This window comes from Gekko japonicus, unplaced genomic scaffold (genome assembly GCF_001447785.1).
Source record: "Gekko japonicus isolate JY-2015 unplaced genomic scaffold, Gekko_japonicus_V1.1 scaffold720, whole genome shotgun sequence".
In the NCBI taxonomy this organism is placed as follows: domain Eukaryota; kingdom Metazoa; phylum Chordata; class Lepidosauria; order Squamata; family Gekkonidae; genus Gekko; species Gekko japonicus.
This window is the reverse complement of record NW_015165256.1, coordinates 20418-45985: the sequence shown is the minus strand read 5'-3', so window position 1 is coordinate 45985 and position 25568 is coordinate 20418. Positions and strand designations below refer to the sequence as shown.

The following is a 25568-nucleotide window of genomic DNA, read 5'->3' as shown; positions in this document are numbered from 1 at the left end:
GTGAATCACTACAGCAAATGCAGTCTTGTGCTTTATTATGGAAACTTACTGGTTGGGGGGAGGGGGGTTCTGTTTACAGCCCAAGTGCCACATAGGCTGCTGGCTGTTAATTTCGCTTTACTCTTTTCTTATGCTATAAGCCCAGCTGTATCTCTTTAATCCAAAAACCAAAAGGTTCTGTCCTTAAAAGTACAGAGTTGATAAGCAGTGTCAGATTCTGCTGAGCTGTGTGCTTGCATAAGAGACGAGGTTTGAAAAAAATTGGCATGACTGAAGAAGAAGAAAATTCGCTGTGCTGTGATTGGAATATTTATTTCTAAATAAAGTTTAGCATTTGCTGGGTTTAGTCTGCAGAACTTTCCTGAGTGGTTTAGGATTTTTATGATCAAGCAGTCATTTATATTTAAAACAGAATCAATTTATTACCCTTGACAATTAGAAGGCTACTTTGACACACCTCTGTCCTATTTTGACATATTTATTGCTTCACTGTTTCCCCCCCTAATAAATCCAAACAAATGGTGACCATATGAACTTAGCTTGTTATTGCTGTTTAGTCTTCGTATATGTCAAAACATCTTCATTAAGTTATATGCTAATTTACTGTTCACCTGTGTAGAGGCATCTGCCTTTATAGTTGAACTGTTAGTTTCCATTTCAATGTATCTGAGGAAGTGTGCGTGCACACGAAAGCTCATACCTTGAATAAACGTTTGTTGCTCTTAAAGGTGCCACTGGACTCAAAATTTGTAATGTATTTAACTATAGTAATCAGATATTTTTTGTATCATCATATCTACATTTTGAAAACTTACTGCCATCCTTATCTGAATACTGAATAGCAAGATGTAACCTGGCCTTGGAATATTTAGTTATTCTGGAAGATCAGAGTTCACAAATAAACAGTCTATGTGATTAGTAGCCATTTTGTAGCAGTGCCCACAATCCTTTCCCAAAATTTCACAAATGCCTGCAGAAGCAACAAAGTTGGGGATGCCTAATAAACACAGGGTCCTAAAAACAAACTTTTTTTGGCTTGGTGAAAAAGAGAACAAGCCTAGCTATGTGATTGTGGCAGAATGGGGGTTATAACATAACCACAAGTGTATTTCCATATAGAGCTTATTGTAGATTTCCAGTCGAATACTGTGGGGTACATCTAGGGATGTGGGGAGTGTATACATCTAGGGATGTGGAGAATGGCTTGAGTTTAGGCAGGCAGTTATACTGACCAGTGTAGAACTGTAACCAACTAAAGAACCTTTTGCATACAGTAGCAGTGCCACTGATTTCCTAATTCGTTGGATGTTAAACAGTTTTGTTGATTACATCTGTTCCTTGATGTATATCCTTGCTGATTCTGGTCAATGATTCTGGCTTGGACATTTAAACCGGGGGGGGGGGGGTGTCAGGTCCCACGGCAATCAACGGAGTACACACTTATAGAAAGGGATTACTTTATTGAAGCCATGAGTCACTTGAACAGAAGCACTGTTCAGAATAACGCAAGTGCAGGATGCTGGAAAGGTTAAAGCAAATTCATAATTGTTACAGCCAATAAACATGGTTCCCGCTCGCACCTAGAAAGCATTTTATGCGCTCAAACCCTTGGGAAAGCAACGGCAACTGTGTTATCACTACCAAACACTTCTCACAGTTTCTACTCATTAAAGTCAAAGCAAGTTTCTTCTCTCGACCACCTGTGACCTTGGAAAAGATAACGTTACAGCAAAGCATGGCTGGCGTAGTCTAACAAAAATGCAGTTACTATGAACTTATGCGCATGCCTACATGAGCGGACTTCTAGGGGGGGGGGACATATACAAACAAGTACATTGCAGGACTCAGATACCAGAATGGGTGGTAGTGCATGTGTAGTGTATACAAGATTGACCCGCGGGGGGGGGGGGGTATGTTTTTGGAGAGCTACTTAATTTTTTCCAAGAGACTTGGGACCTACCAGTTGCAAAATAATGGCTCACTGAGTGGGATCAGTCACAAAATGGTGGCTTGCACAAAAATTATAGTATTTCAGAGCAGGTGAAAAAACCTTCCCCTGTTGTTTTTCTCCAAAGCAAAACAATTCCACCACTCAGACAGTGACTTGCCCTGCATAAATATTTATTTATTTATATGCCACCTTTCCCTCCAGTTGGAACTGAAGGTAGCCTAGAACATCATTCTCTCCTCTGTTTTCCCACAACAACAAACCCTGTGGGGTAGGCCAGGCTGAGAGTTTGTGACGGGTCCAAAGTCACCCAACAAGCTTCCATGGTAGAAGTGGGAATTTGAACCCAGGTCACCCAGGGTTCTACTCTGCCACCATATCTACTACGCCACACTGGTTACTAGTTACCTCTGTGTTTTCATTGGAAGAGGCAAATAGCAGCTTTGATACAGGTGAAAAGAGTCAAGAGTATGATGCTTTCCCTCCCAGAACAAGGATATATGTGTGTGGACATGTTGTGAAGGCGCAGAAATGGATGGCAGAGGCTTCTGGTGATGTCCTTTTCCCATCCAGAACAAAGGTGCATGTATACATCTGCCACTACCTCCTTCACACAAAAAGAGAAAAGAAACATTGGTTCATCTCGCCTAGTATTGTTTAGTCAGACTGATAGAAGCTGTCTCTCATCAAGTTCTTTCCGGATATTCTTTCTATGGAGATTCCAGGGATTTAAAATCCAGCATATGCCCTACTACTGAGCCCCAGGCCCTTCCATCTTCCACTAAATCTGAGTATTATGCTTTGTAAGGAGAGAGCATTTGTAGTGTGCTTCATTAGAAATACTTTTCAATCATTTTTCTTCTCCCTCTAGCTCCAGATGATCTTCAACTGAGGATGTACCGTTCAGAAGTGTATGTGTCTTTGCAGAGATATCCAGAGGCCCTGAAGGATTTGGAGATGCTGTGTGTTCAGGAACCAGAAGAATGTGAAGTGAGTTGGGTGTGCAGTTATGTTGTTGTCCAAGACAAGTATCTGCTTCAGGCTGTACACAAAGCAATACGAAGCAATATGATCTAGTATTACAGTCTTAAAATACAGTCTTAAAAAATCTTTCTTTTCCTACTTCCACATTTCAACAGTTCCAACATTAAATACATGAGCTGAAATAATTCAAACTCTATATATTGAACCAATGATAGCAAACTTGTATCAATATACTTAATGCTTCTAGCTCACCCAAGTGCAGTCAAATGAATAGTTTTCATTGTGTACCACACCTTTAATAACCATTCTCACTTACTGGGAGGAAAACTATTCATGCCTCCGTTAGCGTGTTTACTTTCTATATGTATTTGGTACTATAATAGTACAGTTTAATAAGATTACTTCCAGATTAATTTGGGAATTTGGACACCTCCCCTCTCCCTTAAACATCAGGAAATATGTTCTGCAGCATCTCCACTGCATATGCTGAGAACCTGTGGTTTTTCTGAGAACAAAACCAACGTTCACTATTTTAGAGACAGAGAAACCACTGATAATTTTAAAATAATTTTCTCATAACTATGTTTACTGAAAATAATGCAGCGTATATATCATTTTGCTTTATTTAGCTTGTAACCTAATGCTTTACAACACTTATTATGCTAATTACACTTTTTATAGTCCAAATCTATTATGGAAAATTTTGGATTTGCTGTTCTTTAGGAAAAGACATCTTTGTCATTCCTGCAGATAGACATTCCTTGGGTAAGGGGCTACCACCAAGGACACCTCTACCTCTTGGTAGATCTTTGAAATCCTAGACTGGTAGTTAGATGGTGATTCAAGAAAGTGTTCCCAGAGATTTGGGGCATCATGCTGGAGCATTGGGTGGAGATGTTTTCGTAGGCCAACTGATCTTATGTAAGAAGATGCCTTGTTCATCTCCATCAAAAATCCTTGAAATAACATTCTATATTTCTAATGTTTTCTCTGCTTCCCTGTTCATTTTTTTTTTACTCCTGATATGTACATGACCGTGTGTTCAAGTGCTAATGGAATAACTGTTTAACTTGATTGTTTGAGGGTAAGATTTACTTATTATTTGACTGGTATTTCATGAAAGATGGCGTATGCCCAAGCAGGAAGTATTCTTGCATTTCCACAACCAAGCAAGAGTTTCACATGGATATTTTCTTCTAGTTTAAAACAAACAAACAAAAACTAATCTGTAATTGTGACTGAACAAAAACTGAATCTTTTTGGTTGGATCTGATATCTTTCCATTGTTTTTATAAAAACAAATACCTCTGTATAATGTTTCCAGGTCATTTCATTGCTGACCTAAGAGTGGCAGTCCTCGGACAAAGAAACTTCAAGTGGAGATTACAACATGAGATTGCTGAACTTGAGTTCATTCACAAGTTTAGAACAATGGACCCCCAGGGCTGAATAGGAACATAAGAATCTTATCACATTAAAGATGCTAATTTTCTGCCACCTGTGCTCTAATCAAGCTAATTACAATACGCATTGTACCTTTGTATACTGAGTTCCTTTTTTACAACATCCGTCCCACCTTCTAACTGGGATATAAAGACTCTCCCCATTCCTACTTGTATCTGATGAAGGGAGCATTGACTCTCAAAAGCTTGTACCCCAAAAATTTTGTTGGTCTCTAAGCTACTGAACTCACCTAACTGTTCTATATAATGGGTATGCTACTGAACTCACCTAACTGTTCTATATAATGGGTATGTATAGATATATACTCTCCAATAAAATATTTGCATTTTGATTGAAGACATTCCCTCGGTATCTTAAGATGAGACCCCTCCTCTTCTTAATTTGATATGTACATACACACAACTATTTTTAGTAGCAAGGTAGTAACTTACCTGTAGGTCTTGCATTACCCTGGCCATTTTCCTGTCTCTGTTCTTTCATTGTTAGAGTCTTCCCTCTTAAAACTGGTGAAACTGATTTTCTTCAAATTCTGCATTAGCAATGCACTTAACATAACCTTCTAATTTCCTTTGCGAAGAAGGAGGATTTTTATGTCTCTACACAACTTCAGCTACTTCATGATGCCTCACAGATGTTGCAAGCGTCCCTTTTCCTGCCTTTTATTGCAAAACCTATAAGTTATGGATGAGTGCAGGGGTGAACAGCTGTTGTTGTGCAGCATCAATGTTGTACAAGTAAATAAGGGAAAAAATAACATAAATTGTCAAGGGATTCCTGCTTTCTGTTTTACCATGACAGTTTGTAGGACAACAGCGGACATGATTCTGGCCCTGGAGAGTATAAGTGAATGTGTTCATTTACTATTATTGTGAATCTGACTTTTGAATGCCATTACTTTGCCAGAAGGCCAGTACAGTTGTTGCGAAACCAAGTACACTTGTAATCCTGACCTTGACAGCTCTCCTGGCAGCTTCATTGGGTGGATCCTGTTCAGGAAATCTGTCAATGAAGTTTCAAATATGGAAGATGAATAGTTCATCTGTCACTTTGAATTAAGTTTAGTGTGTCTAATCAGCTCTGTTAGGGTAAAGAAAAAGCCACCAGAGGTATCTAGCTTTCTATCACCTGTATTCATTTAAACTCTTTGCTTGTAGGTTAGCAAGTTAAGAAGGCTGAAGATATGGACAGACTAGAAAGATAACTCCCAACTCCTGTTGAAGTGAGCATGTGTTGTGGATGTAGGTTAGGGTCAGATTTCTGGTTTTGTTTGTTAGCTTAATTTAAATGATACTGTATTGAGAAGCCCAGCTATTACTTTCAAATGCTGGTCACGTGCTAGAGAAAAGCAATAATGAATCTCCTCATGGGGTTAGAGTGATAGATATTCTTTTCGGAAGGTGGAATTGAACTTCTCTACTAGTCTAATGATGGAATTGCATTTTACTTTTGTCTTTTTCTTAATTTGTACCATGGAGTTGGGACAGGTGGCAGTGCATGTAAAAGTAGACTAAAATATAAAAATTCATATTAGAGTAAAAAAACTCATGAGCTTTGAATGTAAACCCATACAGAGAGGACATTGAGGCAGGCTATCTAGTCTCTATGTCAGTGAGCCTTCTTAAGAAGGGAACTTTCATTCTTGTGCAAGTATTTGCATCATCAGTGGCTTACCAAAATGCCATAGTGGCATGAGAGTGGGCTGGAAATACTTAACTTCAGGACTTCAGGAATTGCAGTTGCTACTTTTCAGCATTCATTATACTCTAAAGAACCAATGGACATTCTACAAAAAGAAAATGGATGTGCTGCCCACAAAATACTCTTTGTTCATTGTTACCAGTCTTCCTGTGCAATCCTCCATCAGCCTAAACACTCTCACAGTGAACTGTAGAACAGAACCCTCTATGATGTGGCATATTTCCAATGTGTACATATTTTGTATGGGTGATCTGGTTGAGCCTAGCAACACTGGATTCAGTATCATGGTGTCAAATCACGTGTGTGTTACATCCCCCCCCGCACCTTTTGTGGTGGCTGTGGGGTGGGGGGTTTGAGGCAACTGCCTTCTGGACAGACGAATGCCCAATCCCCCACTCTGGCCTCTCCTACAGGTTCTTTAAACCCCAACCACCCATAAACAAATAAAAAGGGGGACATAAGGTTTGAATAAAGGATTGGTAGCATGTCAGTTATGTGCTCCCTAAAGGCCTCTTACTTGGAAACTTGCTAGACCAAGGCTGTACTTATATGTGAGGTAAATAGAGATCACTTTTCCTTGAACACTTAACAGAAAATAAAATACTTAATTAGGGTAAATATTATGTGTGGATGACTTCAGTATTTATAGTAAAACTGGCTCTCAATTAAGTAAATAAATCCTGAAGGGAGATTTGATTCCCCCCCTCTCATCAGTTTACCTCAGCAGGTTCAAGACTGCTCTTTTCACACACAGAGCACCTTTCCACACACCAGTTAGTAATGATGGGCCCTTAACAGGATATTTATTTGTCATACTAAAATAAGTTTTCTTCCCTAAACTGACCCTCAGTCCCTAACTAAAAGCCAAGTAAAAGTCTGGCTACACTGATGGTCCTTTCCAGAGCCACGCAATCCCTATCCAAAGAGAAAAAGTTTTTCTTCCCCACTTTAAGTTGAGGCTGGCTCAACCCCCTCCTAGCCAGTGGAATTCTGTGGTCTCTGATTGGCTGACAATCTCTTGGCTTTGCATGAAGCCAGAATCACAAGGATTGGTTCAGAGCCCTGGAAGAGTGGCAGGACTTTTAAGAATGATTGTCACACTTTCCTCGAAAGAGCCCACTGTGGCTTAGGTGGTTCTCCCCTCACCTTTTTATCCTCGCAGCAGCCCTGGGCTGAGAGAGTGTGACTGGCCTACGGTAATCCAATGTGTTTTTAGCAGAGCAGTCATTTCAATCTGGATTTCCCCAGTCTGAGTCCAACACTTTAGTCATGATACCACACTGGAACATCTTGATTCCAAAGTTCCTTTGGAGGCAGTTTGGTGTAGTGGTTAAGCCTCTTTTTTTTTTAAATCTTTGTTAATAATATTTTATTTGATTTTTTACATCGTGTAAAACAAAATACATATTTTAATTTTACAATACTTTTGGAGCTTCTTATCCATATATTTCTAACGACCTATCTAGTTTCTGCCATCTTTTCTTAAACACACTGTCCAGTTTTCCCGCTAGTAACGTATTTATTTTGTCCATTTCTTTTATGTCCATAATTTTTATAATTAATTCTTCTTTATTTGGCACTTTATTTGATTTCCAACATTTTGCTATAGCTATTCTAGCACTTGTGAGGATGTAGAGTATTAAACGTGCGTCATTAAAGTTTATACTGTCAGGTAAGATGTTTAATAAGTATACTTCTGGAGCCAATGGCAAATCTATTTCTACTATTTCTAGAAACAGTTTTATAATTTTCCAAAATTTTGTGACTTTTTCGCACCTCCACCAGATGTGGTAGTAGGAACCAACATTTCTTTCACACCTCCAACAGTTCCCTGAAACGTTCTTGTAGCATTTTAGTGCTTTATCTGGCGTCCAGTGCCACCTATGAAACATTTTGAAGATATTTTCTTTGTATGATGTGGCTCTTAGTAGTTTTATTGAATTCCACATTTTTGACCATTTCTCTATACTTCTATTACTTCCTATATCTTTTGCCCATACCTTCATGTATGGTTTTATTTTTTCTGTTTGTGTGTCATCATCTAATAAGAAATTATATATTTTTTGTATCAATTTGTCAGCGGAGGACAACCAAATTTTATCTAAATTTGTGTTTGTTTTTGTGAAACCTCTTGTTTTGTCTTTAGCGAATCTCGATTTTAATTGTATTTTCTCCCAACTTGAAAGGTTAATATTCATTGCTTGCAAAGATCCAAAATCTTTCAATTCATTTTCTTTTGTGAGTATTGTGTCATAACTGGCAATTTTCTCTTCCATCATTAAACTTGGCATTATAAAAGCTTCCAGTGGCGATACCCATCTTGGTATTTTATCATAGAATTTTTCCTTCACCATTCTCCATACTTTTATCAAAGAGTCTCTCAAAATATGATTATGGAAGTGTTTCTGCTTTTTCTCTTCGTCATACCACACATAGGCATGCCAGCCCATGTGTAGATCATGACTCTCCAGTTTTAAGGTTCTTCTATCTTCTAACAGTACCCAATCCCGAATCCATCCCATTGCAGCCGCTCTATAGTATAGTTTCTAATCTGGTAGTCCCAGGCCACCTCTTTCTTTTTTGTCATGCAGTAATTTTAATCTTATGCGGGCTCTCTTTGCTTGCCATAAGTTATTCTGAATCAAGTTTGTTACCTAAAATGGACAGTCTCCACATAGTTTTGGGAGATTAGCTTGGAGACGAAGTGAAAGTCAGGTAAAAACAGTTTTCAAGAGCTTGGAGATTAGCTTGGAGACGCAGTGAAAGTCAGGTAAAAACAGTTTTCAAAGCGCATGTCAGAGCAGCTGGCTGGCTACTAGGACAATGGGTCACCCAGGACCTACTGATTCACTCAGTATAATCCCATCAACACCCTAGCCCAATTTCCCCTTCACCCATTACCCCTGCTTAAGCAGTAATTAATCAACACTTAAGTCTATTCACCTTCCCTATCAGCCTTCCCATCCTGTGCTTGTAGGGCCATCAAACCTCTCCCACCTATTTGTCTACCTCCAGTAGAGCAATCAAGTCATCGTCCTCTGGTGGTGCATCAACCTGCCTCAGGATATGTTTTGCCCTATAAATATGTCACCCAGCTGCCCCAGCAGTGTGTGTGTGTGTTCTTGGACCCTCCACACACACCCACACTTGTGTGTGAGCTTTCTCCCTCTCACTTCCCAAAATGCTAGCTGTTTCCGTCCTCAACTTGCTGCTACCACAGACCTCTTCAGGATCAGCAAATATCACCCTTCCCCTAAACAGCTTTCCCCTTTCTTCCCTGCTTTTCTTAGAGAGCTCTTGTATGCATTTATTGTGTATGCGTAGCCTAGATTTTTTAAAAATAAAAACCCTACCAGTTGAACATCTGCCTGGCTAAAAGAGTTCTCAGAGGGACAATCCCCGTATACCTAGGTGGAGATCTCAGTTCTCGGCCCCCCACCTGATTGGCATCCATCTTGGTCCATTTTAGCCCAAGCAGTGCTCTGCACTTAAGGTATTGATATTAAGAGGGGGTGTTTCTGGTTCTTTTAGTTCTAAACTGCCCCTCAGTAGGAGGAGGGGTCTGACTGCTAACAACTTTCCCCATTGGTGCTCCCAGTCCTTAAATGCTCCTTCACTGTCTTGACCATTGAATGCCCAGCAGTTGAATTGTGTTGAAAGGCCCTTGATTCACCTTTCCAACCCACCAAAAATATGTGCACAGTAGCCATTGTCCAGATTTAGGTTTCAGCAACACAGTTGTCTGGCTCGCCTGAACTTTCAAATTTTTGCGACTGTTTAGATGAGCTATAGTGTCATCTCATTCTTAACCCATTAAAAGAGTCCAAGAAGATAGGGCATAATTTAAATAAATATGGGAAGTTTGCAGATTAAAAATCAAAGTGCCAACATATTAACTATCTTGCTTTGAATATATATTTTTACGAATTTGGATCCTCTTTCAAGTTAGATGTTATCTCAGTCAGTAAAATAGTGTGAACTTGTATTGCTCCATATCATTAGTTCAGTTTCTGTAACTGGAATACTGAAATCCTTTGTTCTCAGGCGGCCCCTTAAATTTACCGATACACCCTGGAGTGGATGGTGCACGAGTCTCAATAGGTGACTGCTCATGAATTCCCACTTCAGCCTTTTGGTTTGCTTGAGTGGTAGACATACAGTTATTCTTTAGGCATATCATCAGTGGACTTTTACTGTTACAGGAAATAGTTTTGCCTAGTGAAAGCAGGAGACTTTAAAAGATAATTGGCTTGAAGTATTGCAATGAATCCTAGTGTGTTATAATCAAACACCATTAGAGTTCACGTTTGATAACAAATATTTTGACTGAGAAAAGGAAAATGGGAAACTCAGCAGTGGCCCATGTTGCCTCTAGTGTCACGTAACAGCCCAGTGTTATGCACCTTGACTCCAATCAGAAATAACGTATACTGTTGTCTTTTTTCCAGATTCTCACAAGTGATGACTCCCTTTTTCCAGGCACTGTTGTGGGGTTAAAGAGTGACGTCAGTCAGAACTCGAAAGAGTCAAATTCAGGGAAAGAACCAACTTTATTTGTGCCTTCTGAAGGAGAATGGCTACAGGTGAGCAACTTTAGATGCCTTTAGTATTACAAGTCTACTAATGGCAAAAGGGAGTTAGATATATATAACAGTCTCTCTGTATCTGTTTGGTGTAGTGGTTAAGTGCGCCGACTGTAATCTGGGAGAACCGGGTTTGATTCCCCACTCCTCCACTTGCACCTGGCTGGATGACCTTGGGCAAGCCGTAGTTCTGATAAGAGCTGTTCTTGAAAAAAAAGAGCAGTTTCTGTCAGAGCTCTCTCATCCCCACCTACCTCACAGGGTGTCTGTTGTGGGGAGGGGAAGGGAAAGGAGTTTGTATGCCGCTCTGAGACACCTTTGGGTAGTGAAGGGCGGGGTATAAATCCAATCTCTTCTCTTCTTCTTCTATACATAATATGAACCAGCAGTGTCTCAGATGGTAGGCTGTAACAGCTTGGTCATGCGTGTTTCTCTGAGCGTTTCTAAGTGATCCAGGTCTTTTTAAATACCTGATGGCTTTGAGTGGTGCCTAAACTCACTGGTGAATCTGTGCTTTTACAAGGGCATAGAAAACTACTGAAACCAGCAGAAAACATATCCATTTTTTTTGTTCGCAGAATATAAGAAAATACGTTTTTTAAAAAATGTAATGCACTTACCCCTGTTTAAGTATGATCAGGAAAGGGTGTTCTTTTGTTCCAACTTGTTTTGTTTTGAACTTATATAGGATTTAAAGCAAAGCCAAGAAGTTTGGCAGGAAGAAACTATGACTGGTCAGAACCTTGGATCACTTTCCCTGCCAGAGTGGTTGTTGAAGAAGTCTAACTCTGGTGTTTTTGACAAAAAGGAGGAAGGTGAGACTGTCTGAAGATGTCTACAGATTCATATAACTGGCAAAGAAATTCTGATCTCCTTTTGGGATAAAGAAAGGAGGGATTCTTGCTGTTTGGGCTCCCTTTCACTGAACTGAATTCTGTGTAGTGCAGTGTGGCATACTGAGTTCTTCTGCCTAACCGTACCATTCAGATCTTACAGACTGTCAAGTACAAGGCCCTAACGGAGACACATAGATCTTACCTGAACAGTGTGGTCAGTGAGCATCCTTGTTTTCCACCGCTATACCAGTGAGATTCTACTGTTTTTGTTCCTTCTCTACCCCACCACCAATAGCTGTTGTGGTAGAAGCTCTTCAAGAAAAGTAAGAAATTATTAATAAAGAGGGAGTAATGCTCCTTTCCTACCAAACCATCCAGTCATCGCCTAGTAGTCAGGTGATATTTCCCTGCATGTATGTGGCAGAAACCAGCTAGAGAACCAGCACATTGGTTCTAGTCTCTAAGATTCCAAACTGTAGAGCCATCTGAATGTTCTCAAGGTAAAACACTGTAACGGGTGGGATTCCAAGAACAACATGTTCTTCAAAATGCATATTCTTGGATTACTCAGGAATGTGTGCAGTCATAGTCAAGAGATGGGGTGTAGAAGTGTTGTAAAATTAAATTATGGAGTTGTGAATTGTGCATTGTACTTAGGACAGCGGAAAAAGACAAATAAGTCATGTGTACTCCCCCAAATTATAATGTATCAAGTTGCTTTTGCTGTGCAATTTCACTTGCCACTGAAGTATCATATGTGACCAAAGTTGGCCTTTTGATCCCTAGAGTGAGGACAAAGAGAACACGGGTTCCATCTGTTTTTCTTCTGTGTGTCTGTTTACTGGATCTTTCTGTACCTTGGGTGGTCATGTACAAAGCAAATGTGATAGCACTGTCCTTCCACTTGTGTGAGAGGTGGTGGGATATGGTGAGAATGGGGTTGATGTGTGACGCTGATTTTTTAAAAAAATGTTTATTTTTGCTATCTAGATACTGAGAAGGGAGCAACAGCAGAAACAACAGGAGCCAAGTCCACACAGGGCATTAGGAGCCTCTTGAGTACATCAGACTTGGAATGTTCTCTTTGCATACGGTTTGTTTTTCTTTGTGATGTTAGCTGGCAGATGGAGGTTCACCCGCATTCCCTCGTGTAAATACTTTATGTCAATCATGCATATAACTTTCTAGGCAAAAGATAGATGGCAGAATTCAAGAGAGGTGATTAGAGATGTAAAAAGTACTTTGAGAGCAACCTACTGGCCACTCGTCTTTACCTTTTAAGAAATGTCTTAGGGGCTCATATGAAAATGAACATATGAACCTGCCATATACAGTGTACGACTATTTATCTGTCTAGCTCTGCCAAGCAGTGGCTTTCCAGAGTTAACCAGAGAAATATACCTATTTCACAAGATAATTTAACTGAAGATGCCAGAGACTGAGTCTGTGTTTTTCTGCATACTTTCTGGAGAATCTGAAGTCACTTTCTTTTGTCCTGAAAGTGTCTGGAAGCCATGACCAAAGAGGAACAAGCTGTATCACCAAGCCGTGGTCCCCTTCCTAAGACAATTCATGTTACATCATTACAAGACCACAGGAAGGTGATTTGCAGGCACGTTCTTATATGGCAGTGTCAATAGTTTGCCTTGTTTAATGTAAAGCAGCTTTTTAGGGCCAAAGGTGTCTTTATACTGTGACTCTTGAGTTTGTTTAAGCAGTAGTATTTATGATCAAATCTGGGACCTCATCTGTGCAAAGCCTCTGCTGTACCCCTGAGTTTTGGCTCTTTCCTAGAGAGATTACTGTATTTAAATATATTTCTCAGATTTAAGTGCCTTGCTGGAGCAGTCATCTGTCACATGAGAGCGAATTGTTTTTATGAGCTGTGATTCTGAACAGAGCTGGGATCTCCTGCTGCACACTTTTTGAGTGCAGGCTTGTTTTATGCCTGCCAGCCTGTTATTGTTGTTATTTTATTAATATCATTTTATTGGATTTATAGCCTGCTCTCCTGGAACTGGTTCAACATCAATTTGTAAAACATACAGCATTCTAAAACATTAAGAAATAAATTAAGAAATACAATAAATCCACTAAAGATTATAATAATTACAATAAATACAATAAAATACATCCACTATACAGCTAAAAGATGGCGTAAAATCCTGTGGAGGGGCAATATATAAATGTCTGATGAGAAGAGAAGAGGGAGGGGAGGGAGGAGAAGGAGGGGGAGGCCAATCGTAGTTGAAACCTATCAGAAAAGAGCCTGTCGCTGCCCTCAGTCATAAGCCTGGTGGAACAACTCTGTTTTGCAGACCCTGCAGAACTGTAACAAGTCCTGCAGGGCCCTGATCTTTCCTGAAAGAGGGTTCCAGCAGGCTGGAGCTGTTCCAGCAGTCTGGAGCCAGCGTTGAAAAGGCCCTGGCTCTGGTTGAGGACAGCCGGACGCTCTTTAGGCCAGGAACCACCAGCAGCAGATTTTGACCACTGGAGCGTAATGTTCTTTGGAGGGCTGCCACTGGGTGAAAAGAGGAGAATTTGTGAAACAGCCAGGGCTTTTTACAAGCAGTGTGGTGTTAGAAAACTTAATCACAAAGCCCTTGGAATAGCTGAAGATTTGTGCACCATCACCCCTGTAAGAGAGCATTCTACCACTACTAGCGTTTCCATTGGATTCCCACCAAACAGACTTAGCCATTGAACAAACTAGAGAGCTGAATGTCTTTATCAGCCCCCTGGTCCATTTAGCTCATTATTGTCATTCTGATCATCAGCAGCTCTCTAGGTTCTTAGGCAGAGAAACGCCTTTCCTAGCAACTGCTCCCTGTGGTTCTTTTAATTGGAAATGTTAGAGACTGGACCTGGGGTCTCCTCTATCCCTCAGCCATGGTCTTTCCCCACAACAGCTTACCTTGTCCCTGGGATTCAACAGTGCTGCTGATGCCAGTGGAAGCTCCTTGTATGTTGGGAGCAAGTATGGAGATAGGTTTGGCAAACTTACCCCTCCTCGATTAACAAATATCTGAATTCGTAAGTGCAGAGTCAGTGAGTGAGAATACCTCTGTCCTTCATGTAAGCCGGTGTTATTCAGGGAAAGCAGGAGACGTTGCTCTGAGTAAAAGATACAACGTATATCTGTGGTCTTTTCCCTTTCAGTTAAAAATCAGATGGTATGTATATCTGTGTTTTCCCTTTCAGTTAAAAATCAGATGGTAATGCTGCAGTTCTCAAACAGGCAGCAAGTCTGTGGGTCTTATTTTCAGGTCTGTAGCGGAAAATCAGCAATGGCATGAGTGATACCAAATAAAGGGAATTGTGGTATTATTTACATTCCTCATGGGCCACTTTCAGACTTCCCTTTGGGACAGCTTCCTTGCCTTTGCAAATCACAATTCAAACAACCTCAAGCCATCAGAACCTGGGGCATGCAGTCACTCATTACCTGAGTGCTAGAACTTTCTTCAGGTGCCTAATGATACATCTCCCTCCTTTTCACCATCATTGCTGATTCACCTTTTTCTTCTCTGGTTGGTTTGCAGTATGTTCTTTGAGCCAGTGACGACACCTTGCGGCCATACTTTCTGCAAAGAGTGTGTGGAGCGCAGCCTAGACCACAGGCCCAACTGCCCACTCTGCAAACAGAGCCTGAGAGAGGTAAGGTGAACCTAGCAGCAGACTTACATGAGGGAAAGGGCAAAGGTTCATCTCTAATTGCCTACAGCCTTTTCTAAATGTTGAGGGGAAAGGGTTACAGATACTCTCTTGCAACCTGGCACCTAGCTATCTCATTTTCTACTTAATTTGGGCTCTTTTTGGATGCCAAATAAAAGACCTTATTAATTTATCCAAGTCCAAAAAATATTGACTTTTTTCAATATTGGGAGGTTTTGTCCTTTCTCCAAGTTGCATATTTTATATTCTTATAGCCACCTGTGGCCCTCATCCACAGATAGCTAAATCTGCAGACTGGGGTGACACGGAAGTTAAAGAGATTTTTCTGAACACTTGGGGGGACTCCCCGGATGTGCAGAAAAATCTGACTTTGAAAAAAAAACTTTGAAAAAAAACATTTATCCCCCACCGCTTAAATTCACCTCCCCCAAATGAAAAGGCATTCTCTGTGTAAGTGCAGAGAATGCAACTAACTGATGGGGCCCAGAGGATCAGTAGCTGCACTAGAAGAGAAGAAGAAGAGATTGGATTTATCCCCCACCCTTCACTACCCAAAGGTGTCTCAGAGCGGCTTACAAACTCCTTTCCCTTCCCCTCCCCACAACAGACACCCTGTGAGGTGGGTGGGGCTGAGAGAGCTCTTGACAGAACCTGCTCTTTTTCAAGAACAGCTCTTATCAGAACTACGGCTTGCCCAAGGTCAGCCAGCCAGGTGCAAGTGGAGGAGTGGGGAATCAAACCCGGTTCTCCCAGATTAGAGTCTGCGCACTTAACCACTACACCAAACTAGACCCAGTTTTGGAGGCACAGCAACCCGGAAGCTGCATGACGCCTGGCAGCACAACAGCTTGGGAGCTGTGCTGCACCCAATGGTGGCAGCAGCCCAAGAGCCGCACTGGGCCTGGCAGTGGAGGTGCAGCAGCCGGGGAGCCATGCTGGGCTCGGCAGTGGAGGCGTGGCAGCCCAGGAGCTGCGCCGGGCCCAGCGGCAGTGTGACATGGCAGCCTGGGAGATGTAGCAGAGGGGTATAATGCCATAGGCTCCACTCTCCAAAGCATCCTTTTCCTCCAAGGGAACTAGGATTACCAACCTCTAACTGGGGGCTGGTGATCCTCTGGAATTGCAACTGCTTTCCAGATTACGTAGATCAGTTCCCCTGGAGAAAATAAGGCACCACTCTCAAATCTCCAGGAATTTCCTAACCTCCATCTGGTAACCATAAGAGGAATTGATCTCTGTAGCTGGCAGGTGTGTTGTGATTCCAGGAGATCTCCAGCCCCACCTGGAGGTTAGCAACCCTAGAAGGAAAGAAGTAATCAGGAAAAGGGGAGAGACTATGGGGGCTTTCAGGAAAGAGGAAATAGTGAGGGAGGGGGAAGTGAGATGCTTCCCACAAGTCCTTGTGGGTTCCCACTTGTATCCCCTAGTTTATACAACAAACTTTCAGACAATTTGCAAATTAAGAGGTCTTCTTGTGGAAGATGCTCATTGGAATGATACTGTAGAGAAAGTAACTATATTGAAAACACTTATAAATGTACAAAAAATATGGCCAAACACTACCTCTGGAGTTAGTCAACAAAGCAGAGCCCCTATAAAATGATATTGTTAGTGAAGCAAGTTATAGAGTTGGTGGGCAGAGCGAGAGGGTCAGATCTGGTAGTTCATATAAACAAAATCAACATAGATTGGACTGTATTAATACAGTCTGCAGTAACCAGCAGCCATTAAGAGCCATACTAATGGTTTCTGTAGATTGTGACTTATTCACATTAAGGGTTCTCTATGTGATCTTCTCTCCCACAGGTTAAAAAGTAGCTGGCTTGAGTATAGGACCTGGCTCCATGGGATGGTTCCTGAAATGTTCAGTATAAGTGAAATAGGGCAGAGTGTAAAGAGTTGTTCCTTTACCTTGGATAAAGGAACAAATACTTCTAGGGTTTGTAAGACACATCATTTTTCTACCTTCACTTTGTATAAGTTGTCTGTAGCTACAACTGTAAATAGTGGACAGTAATATATTTATCATGTTAGTAAGGAAAAAAGGTGTTTATTATGTTAGAGAGATTTCTTTCCCTTGGAAGTTATGTGGCCCTGCACTGGCCAAAGTGTAGGAATAGACCATAACCAACATTTGATGGTACAACATAAACAGAAAAGCAACTTATTTCGGTTCCAAATAGTCTTTGAAAATTTATGTAGAGGGGCTTCCGGTTTTCAGCACTTCAGCAATGGCTGCGTCTCTTGGCTCCTCCGAGAGACATGTGCCATGAATCGGGGATTAGGAGGGAGCGTGATTGTGCATGCTCCCCCATGAAGCCCATAGGCAATGGGCTCCTAGCCAGGGGGCTTTGGAGAGCCCTACCTCCGTCCGTCAGCCGGTACAGGGGGGCTACTCTCTGCCCCGAAGGTCCTGCTCTGATTCCCAGTATTGGATTCGAAGCGACCACCGGGACAAGCGTATGAAGGTTTGGCAATTCTACTATGCCTAGCGAGATCCCAGGGAGACCTGCTGGATCGTTTCTGAAGACGGATGAGTGAGTTTAAGTTAAAGCGAGACATCGGAGCTCTGTTGCAAAGCCCCCCCCCCAACTAAAGCGGGAAGGGGGAGGGGACGCCCTACTCCCTCAAGCGATTGAACGAAGCGGGATGATGGGGGACTGAGCTAACAGTAGCAATTGATTACAGTAGAAGGACTAGATCAGAGAAATTTTCCAATAAAAGCGTTTACAGACCTTTGAGACCTTGGCAACTTTAATCGGTAAATGTAAACAACCCTCCAAGATGGCGATCGGAGGCTTTGAGGGAGGTGGGACGCAAGCTTCTCTCAGTAAGAAGAAAAATGGAGGGCTGGGTCAGCTGACCTAACCTAAGCTCTTCCTATAGCATGAAATTGGGTGCCATCTGCTGGCTAAAGTGGGATATTCGACCGGGAACGGCTCTAAACGTGGCGATACTTTTAAAGGGACAGTGTTTACAGTGAGAAGCAGCGAGTTGTGGATTGTGGACGAAATTGAGACCATGTCTAGCTTATATTGGATGGTGGCAAGCAGATCAAAAAGCGATAATAAAGGGTGGGTTACTCTTGTAATATAAAATCTGCATGTAAAGTGAATGGCTGGTCTCTCTAACCAGAGTGTGGATGAAGCAACAAGCGAGTGAAAGCCCTGGAAAAGGAAGTGGTACTAACTGGACAGAGCCTGTTTCATTAAAGCTGTTTATGAAAGAAGAACCAACAGAGAAGGAAGAGGATTAATTGAGACGATTGAATGGACTGAGAGAATGTAGGCTCCACAACGTAGTGTTTGTAGGGAGGGAGGGAAAGGGTAATGGGAGAGGTCAATGTCTTTTAAGGTCTTTATATTTCTTAATTAGCTTTGGAACTATTCTCTGTCTAGGCAGATAAGCTGGATTTTCACTTGAAGCGAATAAGGAAACTCCTCATGTCGGAAGCTAATTGTTATGAGTTACAATTTATGAGTTATAAGCATATGTAACCTTCTACTCTTGGGCTTTTAGTGCCTTCTGTTCTGTCTCCCTTAGTTTGTAGTCTCTTCCCTCCCCTTTTTTCGTTATAGTTATATAGTTATTTTAGGAATGCAATTTTTTAAAAAATCCCCTCTTCGGGGGGCACAAAAAAAATTCTGTAGAGGATTAGCTCAGTTCTTATTTGAAAACATGCTAATCTGGGGTTTTGGTACTGGGGCACATTCTGTTATGTGTTGTTAGTTGTCAAAACTAGGACATTGCTTTGTAACTTTTCAAGGAGGGGGGCCAACGAGAAGTCCCTGTAAAGGGAGATATTAGAGAGAGATATCCATCCTCATAATTTTTTAAAAAAATTCTTCCAGTACCTGAAGGCTCGGAAGTACAGTACTACAATAGTATTGGAGGAGCTCATGTCGACCATCTTTCCCTCGCAGTTGGCAGACAGGAGGCAGATCCACCAGACTGAGATGGCTGAACTCTCCAAGTAAGCATAAACGTTTGAGGGAAATCTTTTCATATTTGTGTCAGCATGTTATACAAAGGGGAGGGATTCTTATCTAGCAGTATTTTAGTCAAGTATTTTTCAGGAATACTTCCTGTCATGGAGCTAACTTGGTAGTGAATTGATGAGCTTCTTTTATATTGAAGTGCATTGACAGTGGAGTCATTCTTACAATCTGAGGAAATTATTCTGACTAAGAAATATAAATAAATATAAGAAATATAAATATAAACAACTATAACATTCAGCATACCAGACACCCTGCATGAAGAAATGTTGGGCGATGAGTCACACAGCGTCACAAACTTTAGGATTCTCTTTTTGTTGTTTATTAAACGAGAGGTTGCACCCCAGCAGTGTTTTGTTTTGCATGCCCCTTCCTTTTGCATTATCTGGATGCTATTGTAAGTGGCATCCTTTACTGTGTGATTCCCTGAACAATTTTTTTTAAAACCCTCAGGAGTGTCTGGTTAATTAGCCATTACTCCTATTTATACTGCAACCACTTATTAGTGTTTGCACATTACAAGATAGGAGTTACCTTTGTGAATATGAAGAAGTATGAGCATGGTGTGCACAGGGCCAACTTTAGATAACCTGCTCTCATACCATGGTGGACATCTTTACTCTTCCATCTCTGGTCCTTTCCGCACTTGGATCTCATCCCTGGTTTTATCAGAGTTCAAATTGCAACGCAATACCTTGCATTTATCCCTGGTTGTAACAGCATCTGTTTATCCCGGGACAAGTGTGGGGTGAAACCGGGGTGACCTCAATGTAATGGGGGGGGGGAATACCCTGAGATAATTACAGGGGTGAACTCGAGTGCAGTGTAGAATGTAAGTTCCGGGACAGGGTTGAACCAGGATTTAAGATCTAGTCTGGAAAAGACCTAACTCACTTCAGCACCTTTTTCTGTGGAGCTGTGGCTTGTCATGAGCTCTGCCAAGCCTAATACAACACCATCCCTTTAACCTCTTTTCTGTCTCAGTTGATCCATGCTGGAGAATTTGTCTCCATTCTTTTTTTCTAATCTAGCTTTTCTCTCTTTTACTGGATGGTTTCCACAGGTAATACTTTATTTACTTACACCATTCCTTGTGTCTCAGGGTCCTTTTCCACACTTCTACATTTCTCTTCTGAGGCGTGTACAAGCACAGAACCTCTGAGCAAGATATTCTCAACTCTTCCTCTTTTTTCCTGTCATGCTCTCATAACTCCCCTCTCATTTCTTTTCTGCCTTACTTTATTGCAGTGTCTCTGACTTTTGACTGTTTCTTTCAATGTAAAGGGTTGGATCTTGTCAGCTTTTTTACTGGTGAAAGTGTGAGGAGGATCCCCTTCATTCTACTGAAACACTATGCCAGAAGTTGTGGGGCCAAGAAAGACACGGGCTGTGGTGAGGATGGGAGTTGGGTGAGATTGAGTGGAAAAGCTGGTAGGATCCAACTTAAGGAAAATATGCCAGGGGGTCAAAACAGTGTATGGTGGGAAAGATAAAATCCATCTGTCTGTACCCATACTATGACCCTTGCCAGTTACATAGTGCTGAAGCTACATATTTTTTATGGTATATACATTGAAGGAATGGAGGGTATTTCATTCATAAGGCAAGAATAAGCCAATTATGTTACTGTTTCCTCAGAGCATGCACATAACCAGTCCAGTATAGTTCATATACACCAGTAACATATGATCATGCTTCTTCCTTCCCCCCCTCTACAGTCTTACCAAGGATGTCCCTATCTTTGTGTGCACACTAGCCTTTCCAGGCATTGTGTGTTCTCTTCATGTGTTTGAGCCTCGCTATCGCCTTATGATTCGAAGGTGTCGGGAGACTGGCACAAAGATGTTTGGCATGTGTATGTCTGAGAATGGGAAGAGGTAAGCCTTTAGGCCTGTGGGCAAAATCTCTTTAATTCTCATGTTTGTTGGGTGTTTCTTCTCTTGCAGAACCTTCACACTCCATGGTTTCAGGATAGATCAGTGGCTAGGATACCTTCCTGGCACTTGGTCTCTATGTTCCCTATTCTGATATGAACTGTCTCTATTGTAGGTGGAGGTCAGGATTTCACCCTGTGAGTGTCCTTGGCATCCCAATGATTTTCCATGTTTTTTGAAGTTCAGTGGACTTTTTTCCTGGGCTGCATTCTTCATAGATTACACATGTTGAAGCAATCAAATCACTTCTTCTGGTTACATCTTGATCAGGAATACCGGAAGTGGAGTGTAAAAGCAAAATGTAATTTGATTCACATTTCAGTAAGGTGGTGACTCTTCAGTCCTCACCAGCGGTTTTTGGCTTTTACCCTACAAGATCCTTCCTTCCACTCCTGCTTAGCCCCTCTCCTGATTTTTTTTTTTTACTGGTGGGTTAGTAAGGGTAAAGAAAGGGATAGCAGTGGGAGGAGAATAGTTCTCCAAAGACAGAAGTACTCTTCTGTCATTGGAAATACACAATAGGGTACAAACAGCTACGTGAATCTATGGAAAGTTGTTTCACACTCGGTTTAAGGTATTCATTCTTCTGTACTCATTAGTGGTCCACAGATGTGTTTTTAGTTTGCGGTTGTCAGATGGTGCAGCTAATAATACATAAAGGACACAAGGGATTCCTCTTTGTCATGAGTCCTATACATGGTCTCCCAAGATTTCCATTTCTTATAACATGTGGAATTTGCTGCCGCAGGAAGTGGCGGCAGCTACAAACATAGACAGCTTCAGGAGGGGATTGGATAAACATATGGAGCAAAGGTCCATTAGTGGTTATTAGCCACAAGGTATAGCTGGAACACCATGTTCAAGGTAGTGATGCTCTGTATTCTTGGAGCTGGGGGGGCACAGTGGGGGGGTTTCTGGAGTTCTGGCCCTACTGGTGGACCTCCTGATGGCATCTGATATTTTTGGCTACTGTGTGACACAGAGTGTTGGACTGGATGGGCCATTGGCTTGATCCAGCATGGCTTCTCTTATGTTCTTATTAAGCTCCAAGACCAGACTAGGTCTTCAGGCAGTTTTTCTAGCAAAACAGCACATGGAACAAGACTCCAAAAGGGCTCAACTTAGTACCACCAGGAGCAGGAAAAGAGCAAAGGGATATGATTATAACAAAATTGGTAAAGCCCTGTAGGTAGAGTTACTATTGGCTTTTCTATGAACAATCAAGGGAAGAGGAGTCCCTTTGAAGCTAAGCCCATTCAGGCTGACATGACTCACAGAAGGAAAAGAACAAAGGGGTGGGATTATAACAAAACTGGTAAAGCCCTGAAGGTGGAGTTAATATTCCATTTTCTACAAACAATCAAGGGAAGAGGAGTGCCTCACAAGATAGTCCCATTCAGGTTGGCATAGCTCAGAGAGCCTACCATTTTTTAGTTGAGAGCCTGTCTTACTCCCATGTTACTTGGGTGCAGGGGTCATTTCGTAGAAAAAGAGGCGCAGGAGCTCATTAGCATAACTCATTAGCTTAACTTATTTGCATATGCCACACCCCCTGACATCACCGGAAGTGTGTCAAAGGCAACCCCCACTGCTCAGGCTCCACCCCAAAAATCTTCCAGGAAAGTGTTTTGTTGTTTTAGGATTGCAGCTTTAGGATTGGTTTCTCAGTATTTCAGAGGGTAGCCGTGTCAGTCTGCAGTAGAACAGTTAGATTTTAGTCCAGTAGCACCTAGAGACCAACAAGAGTTTCAGGTAGGGTTGGCAGACCCAGGCTGGGAAACTCCTGGAGATTTGGGGATGGAATTTAGGGACTTCAGGGGGGTAAAATGCCAAAGTCCACCTTCCAAAGTACCAATTTCAAATTCCAAAGTACTATGGGGCCATAGAATACAGTTAGCAACTCCAGAGCAAAGGGGGTGGGGCTTGCCGCCACCACCATTTTCCCTGTTCCAGGGCTGCTGGAGCAGTGCTCCAGCCCTCTCCGGCCCCAAATGACCTCTGCTTGGGTGTAAAAGAACTGGGTTATGTGTATACTAGCTGTCATTTGAGCCAAACTGTGTATACTATGATGAGATATGCGTGTGCCTGTGTTTGGCAGAGAGGCAAAGCAGAGCTTGTCAGATTCTAGCTAAGATTTTAAAGTGGCAGACTGGTGGCAGTTAACCATTGAGAGTGTGTGGGCTATTGTGTCAGGGCAGGCAATAGCCAAAGAGTTTCATGGAGGTCCTCTGGTTTTGGCCTTCCCTTCCTTCAGAATCACAATGACATTTTTATAGTCAAATGCTAGAATTGGCTCTCAAACCCAGATGAAGTGATCCATGTAGAACTGATCACTGAGCTTTTAATGACTGCATTCACAAGGTGCAGATTTTGTAGCCAGAACAGCTTTATTGACCCTTTTGGATGGAAGAGGATGAATTCCTGTTGCTTCAAGATAAGACCCAAAATCATCTCTGTTTCCATCTGTCTCTCCCTTTCCCTTTCTAAAGGTGGTTATGATGCCTTCTAGCTTCCCAAAATAGCACAGACGTCATATTAGAGTAATATATTCCACATAGTACATAGCTCAGTTTTGGGGCCTTAAAAAAACTGTAAATCTCATTCTTCAGTTTGTCTTCTCTCTCTGTGCTTCTCCTCAGTTTTGCTGATTATGGCTGTATGTTGGAGATTCAGAAAGTAGATTTTCTCCCTGATGGACGGTCTTTTGTGAACACCACAGGCAAGCGGAGGTTCCGGGTTTTGAGACGGGGGCACAAGGATGGTTACAACACTGCTGATATCGAATACCTGGAAGATGAAAAGGTGAATCTTGCCTTATGGGCTGTCCATAGATGTAATGGCCATAGCAAATCAATATGATGATGAAAAGCCTCCCTGGCAGAAAATCAAACACTCTGCTAGTGATAACCCTTGAATTGTTTTGTATGGTGGTTGCAAGTGATGGGCCTTCATGTTATTGAGTCACTCCACAGTTGCAATAACAGGAACATTTTGTTGATTGCAATTTCTGTGAAGGAGAGATGCAAACTACAAGATGGGCTGTCAACAATCTGAAAGTTTATTTAGTTGATAGTCTTCCTTTTAATAGATGAGATTTAATTAGAGATGTAAAATCTCTGGAAAATTTTGAAGCCATGGGGGGAAACCCAATTTTTCTGTTGTTTTTTTCCAGAAAACAGACAAACAAAAATTTGAGGGAAGTACAATGCTTACTTTCCTGTCAAGCCTAACCTCTCTTTACTGTTTAAACCACATAAAATGCATCATTGATAACTTAGCATATAAAATTGTACTGTTTAATGTATTTATGCAATTTAGAAGCATGAATATCTGTCTCTATAAGAAAAAATTCAAGTATACCTAAAACTTAAGAGCCTTACAAACCATGGCACCCCATGCTACCATAGCACTGTTTCTTTAATTTTTGCCATCTGAGAGATAGGAAAAATAAACATTGAAGATAGAAAAGAAATTTTGTAATAAACAAAAAAACATGTATTGTTTGAGCAGAAACTCAGAGTCACAATAATAGGACTACCAGCATGTTTGGATAAAAACACTAATCCTTTTAATAATGTATCCTTAAACACATTGTGATATTTGTTATTGTTCAGTCGCACAGTCGAGTCTGACTCTTCGCGACCCCATGGACCACGTCACACCATGCCCTCCTGTCTTCTGCCATCCTCCAGAGTTTGTTTAATTTCACGTTCGTTGCATTGATAACACTTTCTAACCATCTCATCCTTTGCCATCCCCTCCTTCTTTTACCTTCAGTCTTTCCCAGCATTGGGGTCTTCTCCAGTGAATCATCCCTTCTCATTTGGTGGCCAAAGTATTTGAGCTTCATCTTCAGTATCTGTCCTTCCAGGAAACAGTCAGGGTTGATTTCTTTTAGGATTGACTGATATGATCTCCTTACAGTCCAAGGGACTCTCAAGAGTCTTCTCCAGCACCATAATTCGAATGTAGTTGAGCTTCATCTTCAGTATCTGTCCTTCCAGGGAACAGTCAGGGTTGATTTCTTTTAGGATTGACTGATATGATCTCCTTACAGTCCAAGGGACTCTCAAGAGTCTTCTCCAGCACCATAATTCGAAAGTATCTATTCTTCGGCGCTCGGCCTTCCTTATAGTCCCACTCTTGCAGCCATACATTACTACTGGGAATACCCTTGCTTTGACCATACAAACTTTTGTTGGCAGGGTGATGTCTCTACTTTTTATTATGCTGTCTAGGTTTGCCATCGCTTTCCTTCCTAGGAGCAGGCATCTTTTAATTTCATGGCTGCAGTCACTGTCTGCAGTGATCTTGGATCCCAGGAATGTGAAGTCTGTCACTGTTTCCATGATTTCCCCTTCTATTTGCCAAGGAGTGATGGGGCCAGATGCCATGATCTTAGTTCTTTTGATATTGAGTTTCAAGCCAACTTTTGCACTCTCCTCTTT

General features: G+C 41.6%; 1 protein-coding gene across 1 annotated transcript in view; it reads left to right on the top strand.

Annotated features, from left to right (window-relative positions):
• LOC107109514 (LON peptidase N-terminal domain and RING finger protein 3-like) overlaps nucleotides 1-25568 on the top strand; it is a 46012-nt gene that overhangs the window by 11123 nt on the left and 9321 nt on the right. The window contains exons 2-9 of the mRNA XM_015410163.1: nucleotides 2820-2938; nucleotides 10543-10677; nucleotides 11366-11492; nucleotides 12504-12606; nucleotides 15056-15170; nucleotides 19040-19161; nucleotides 20905-21063; nucleotides 23760-23922. Coding sequence (XP_015265649.1) covers nucleotides 2820-2938; nucleotides 10543-10677; nucleotides 11366-11492; nucleotides 12504-12606; nucleotides 15056-15170; nucleotides 19040-19161; nucleotides 20905-21063; nucleotides 23760-23922 — 1043 coding nt within the window. The remainder of the gene's footprint in view (nucleotides 1-2819; nucleotides 2939-10542; nucleotides 10678-11365; nucleotides 11493-12503; nucleotides 12607-15055; nucleotides 15171-19039; nucleotides 19162-20904; nucleotides 21064-23759; nucleotides 23923-25568) is intronic.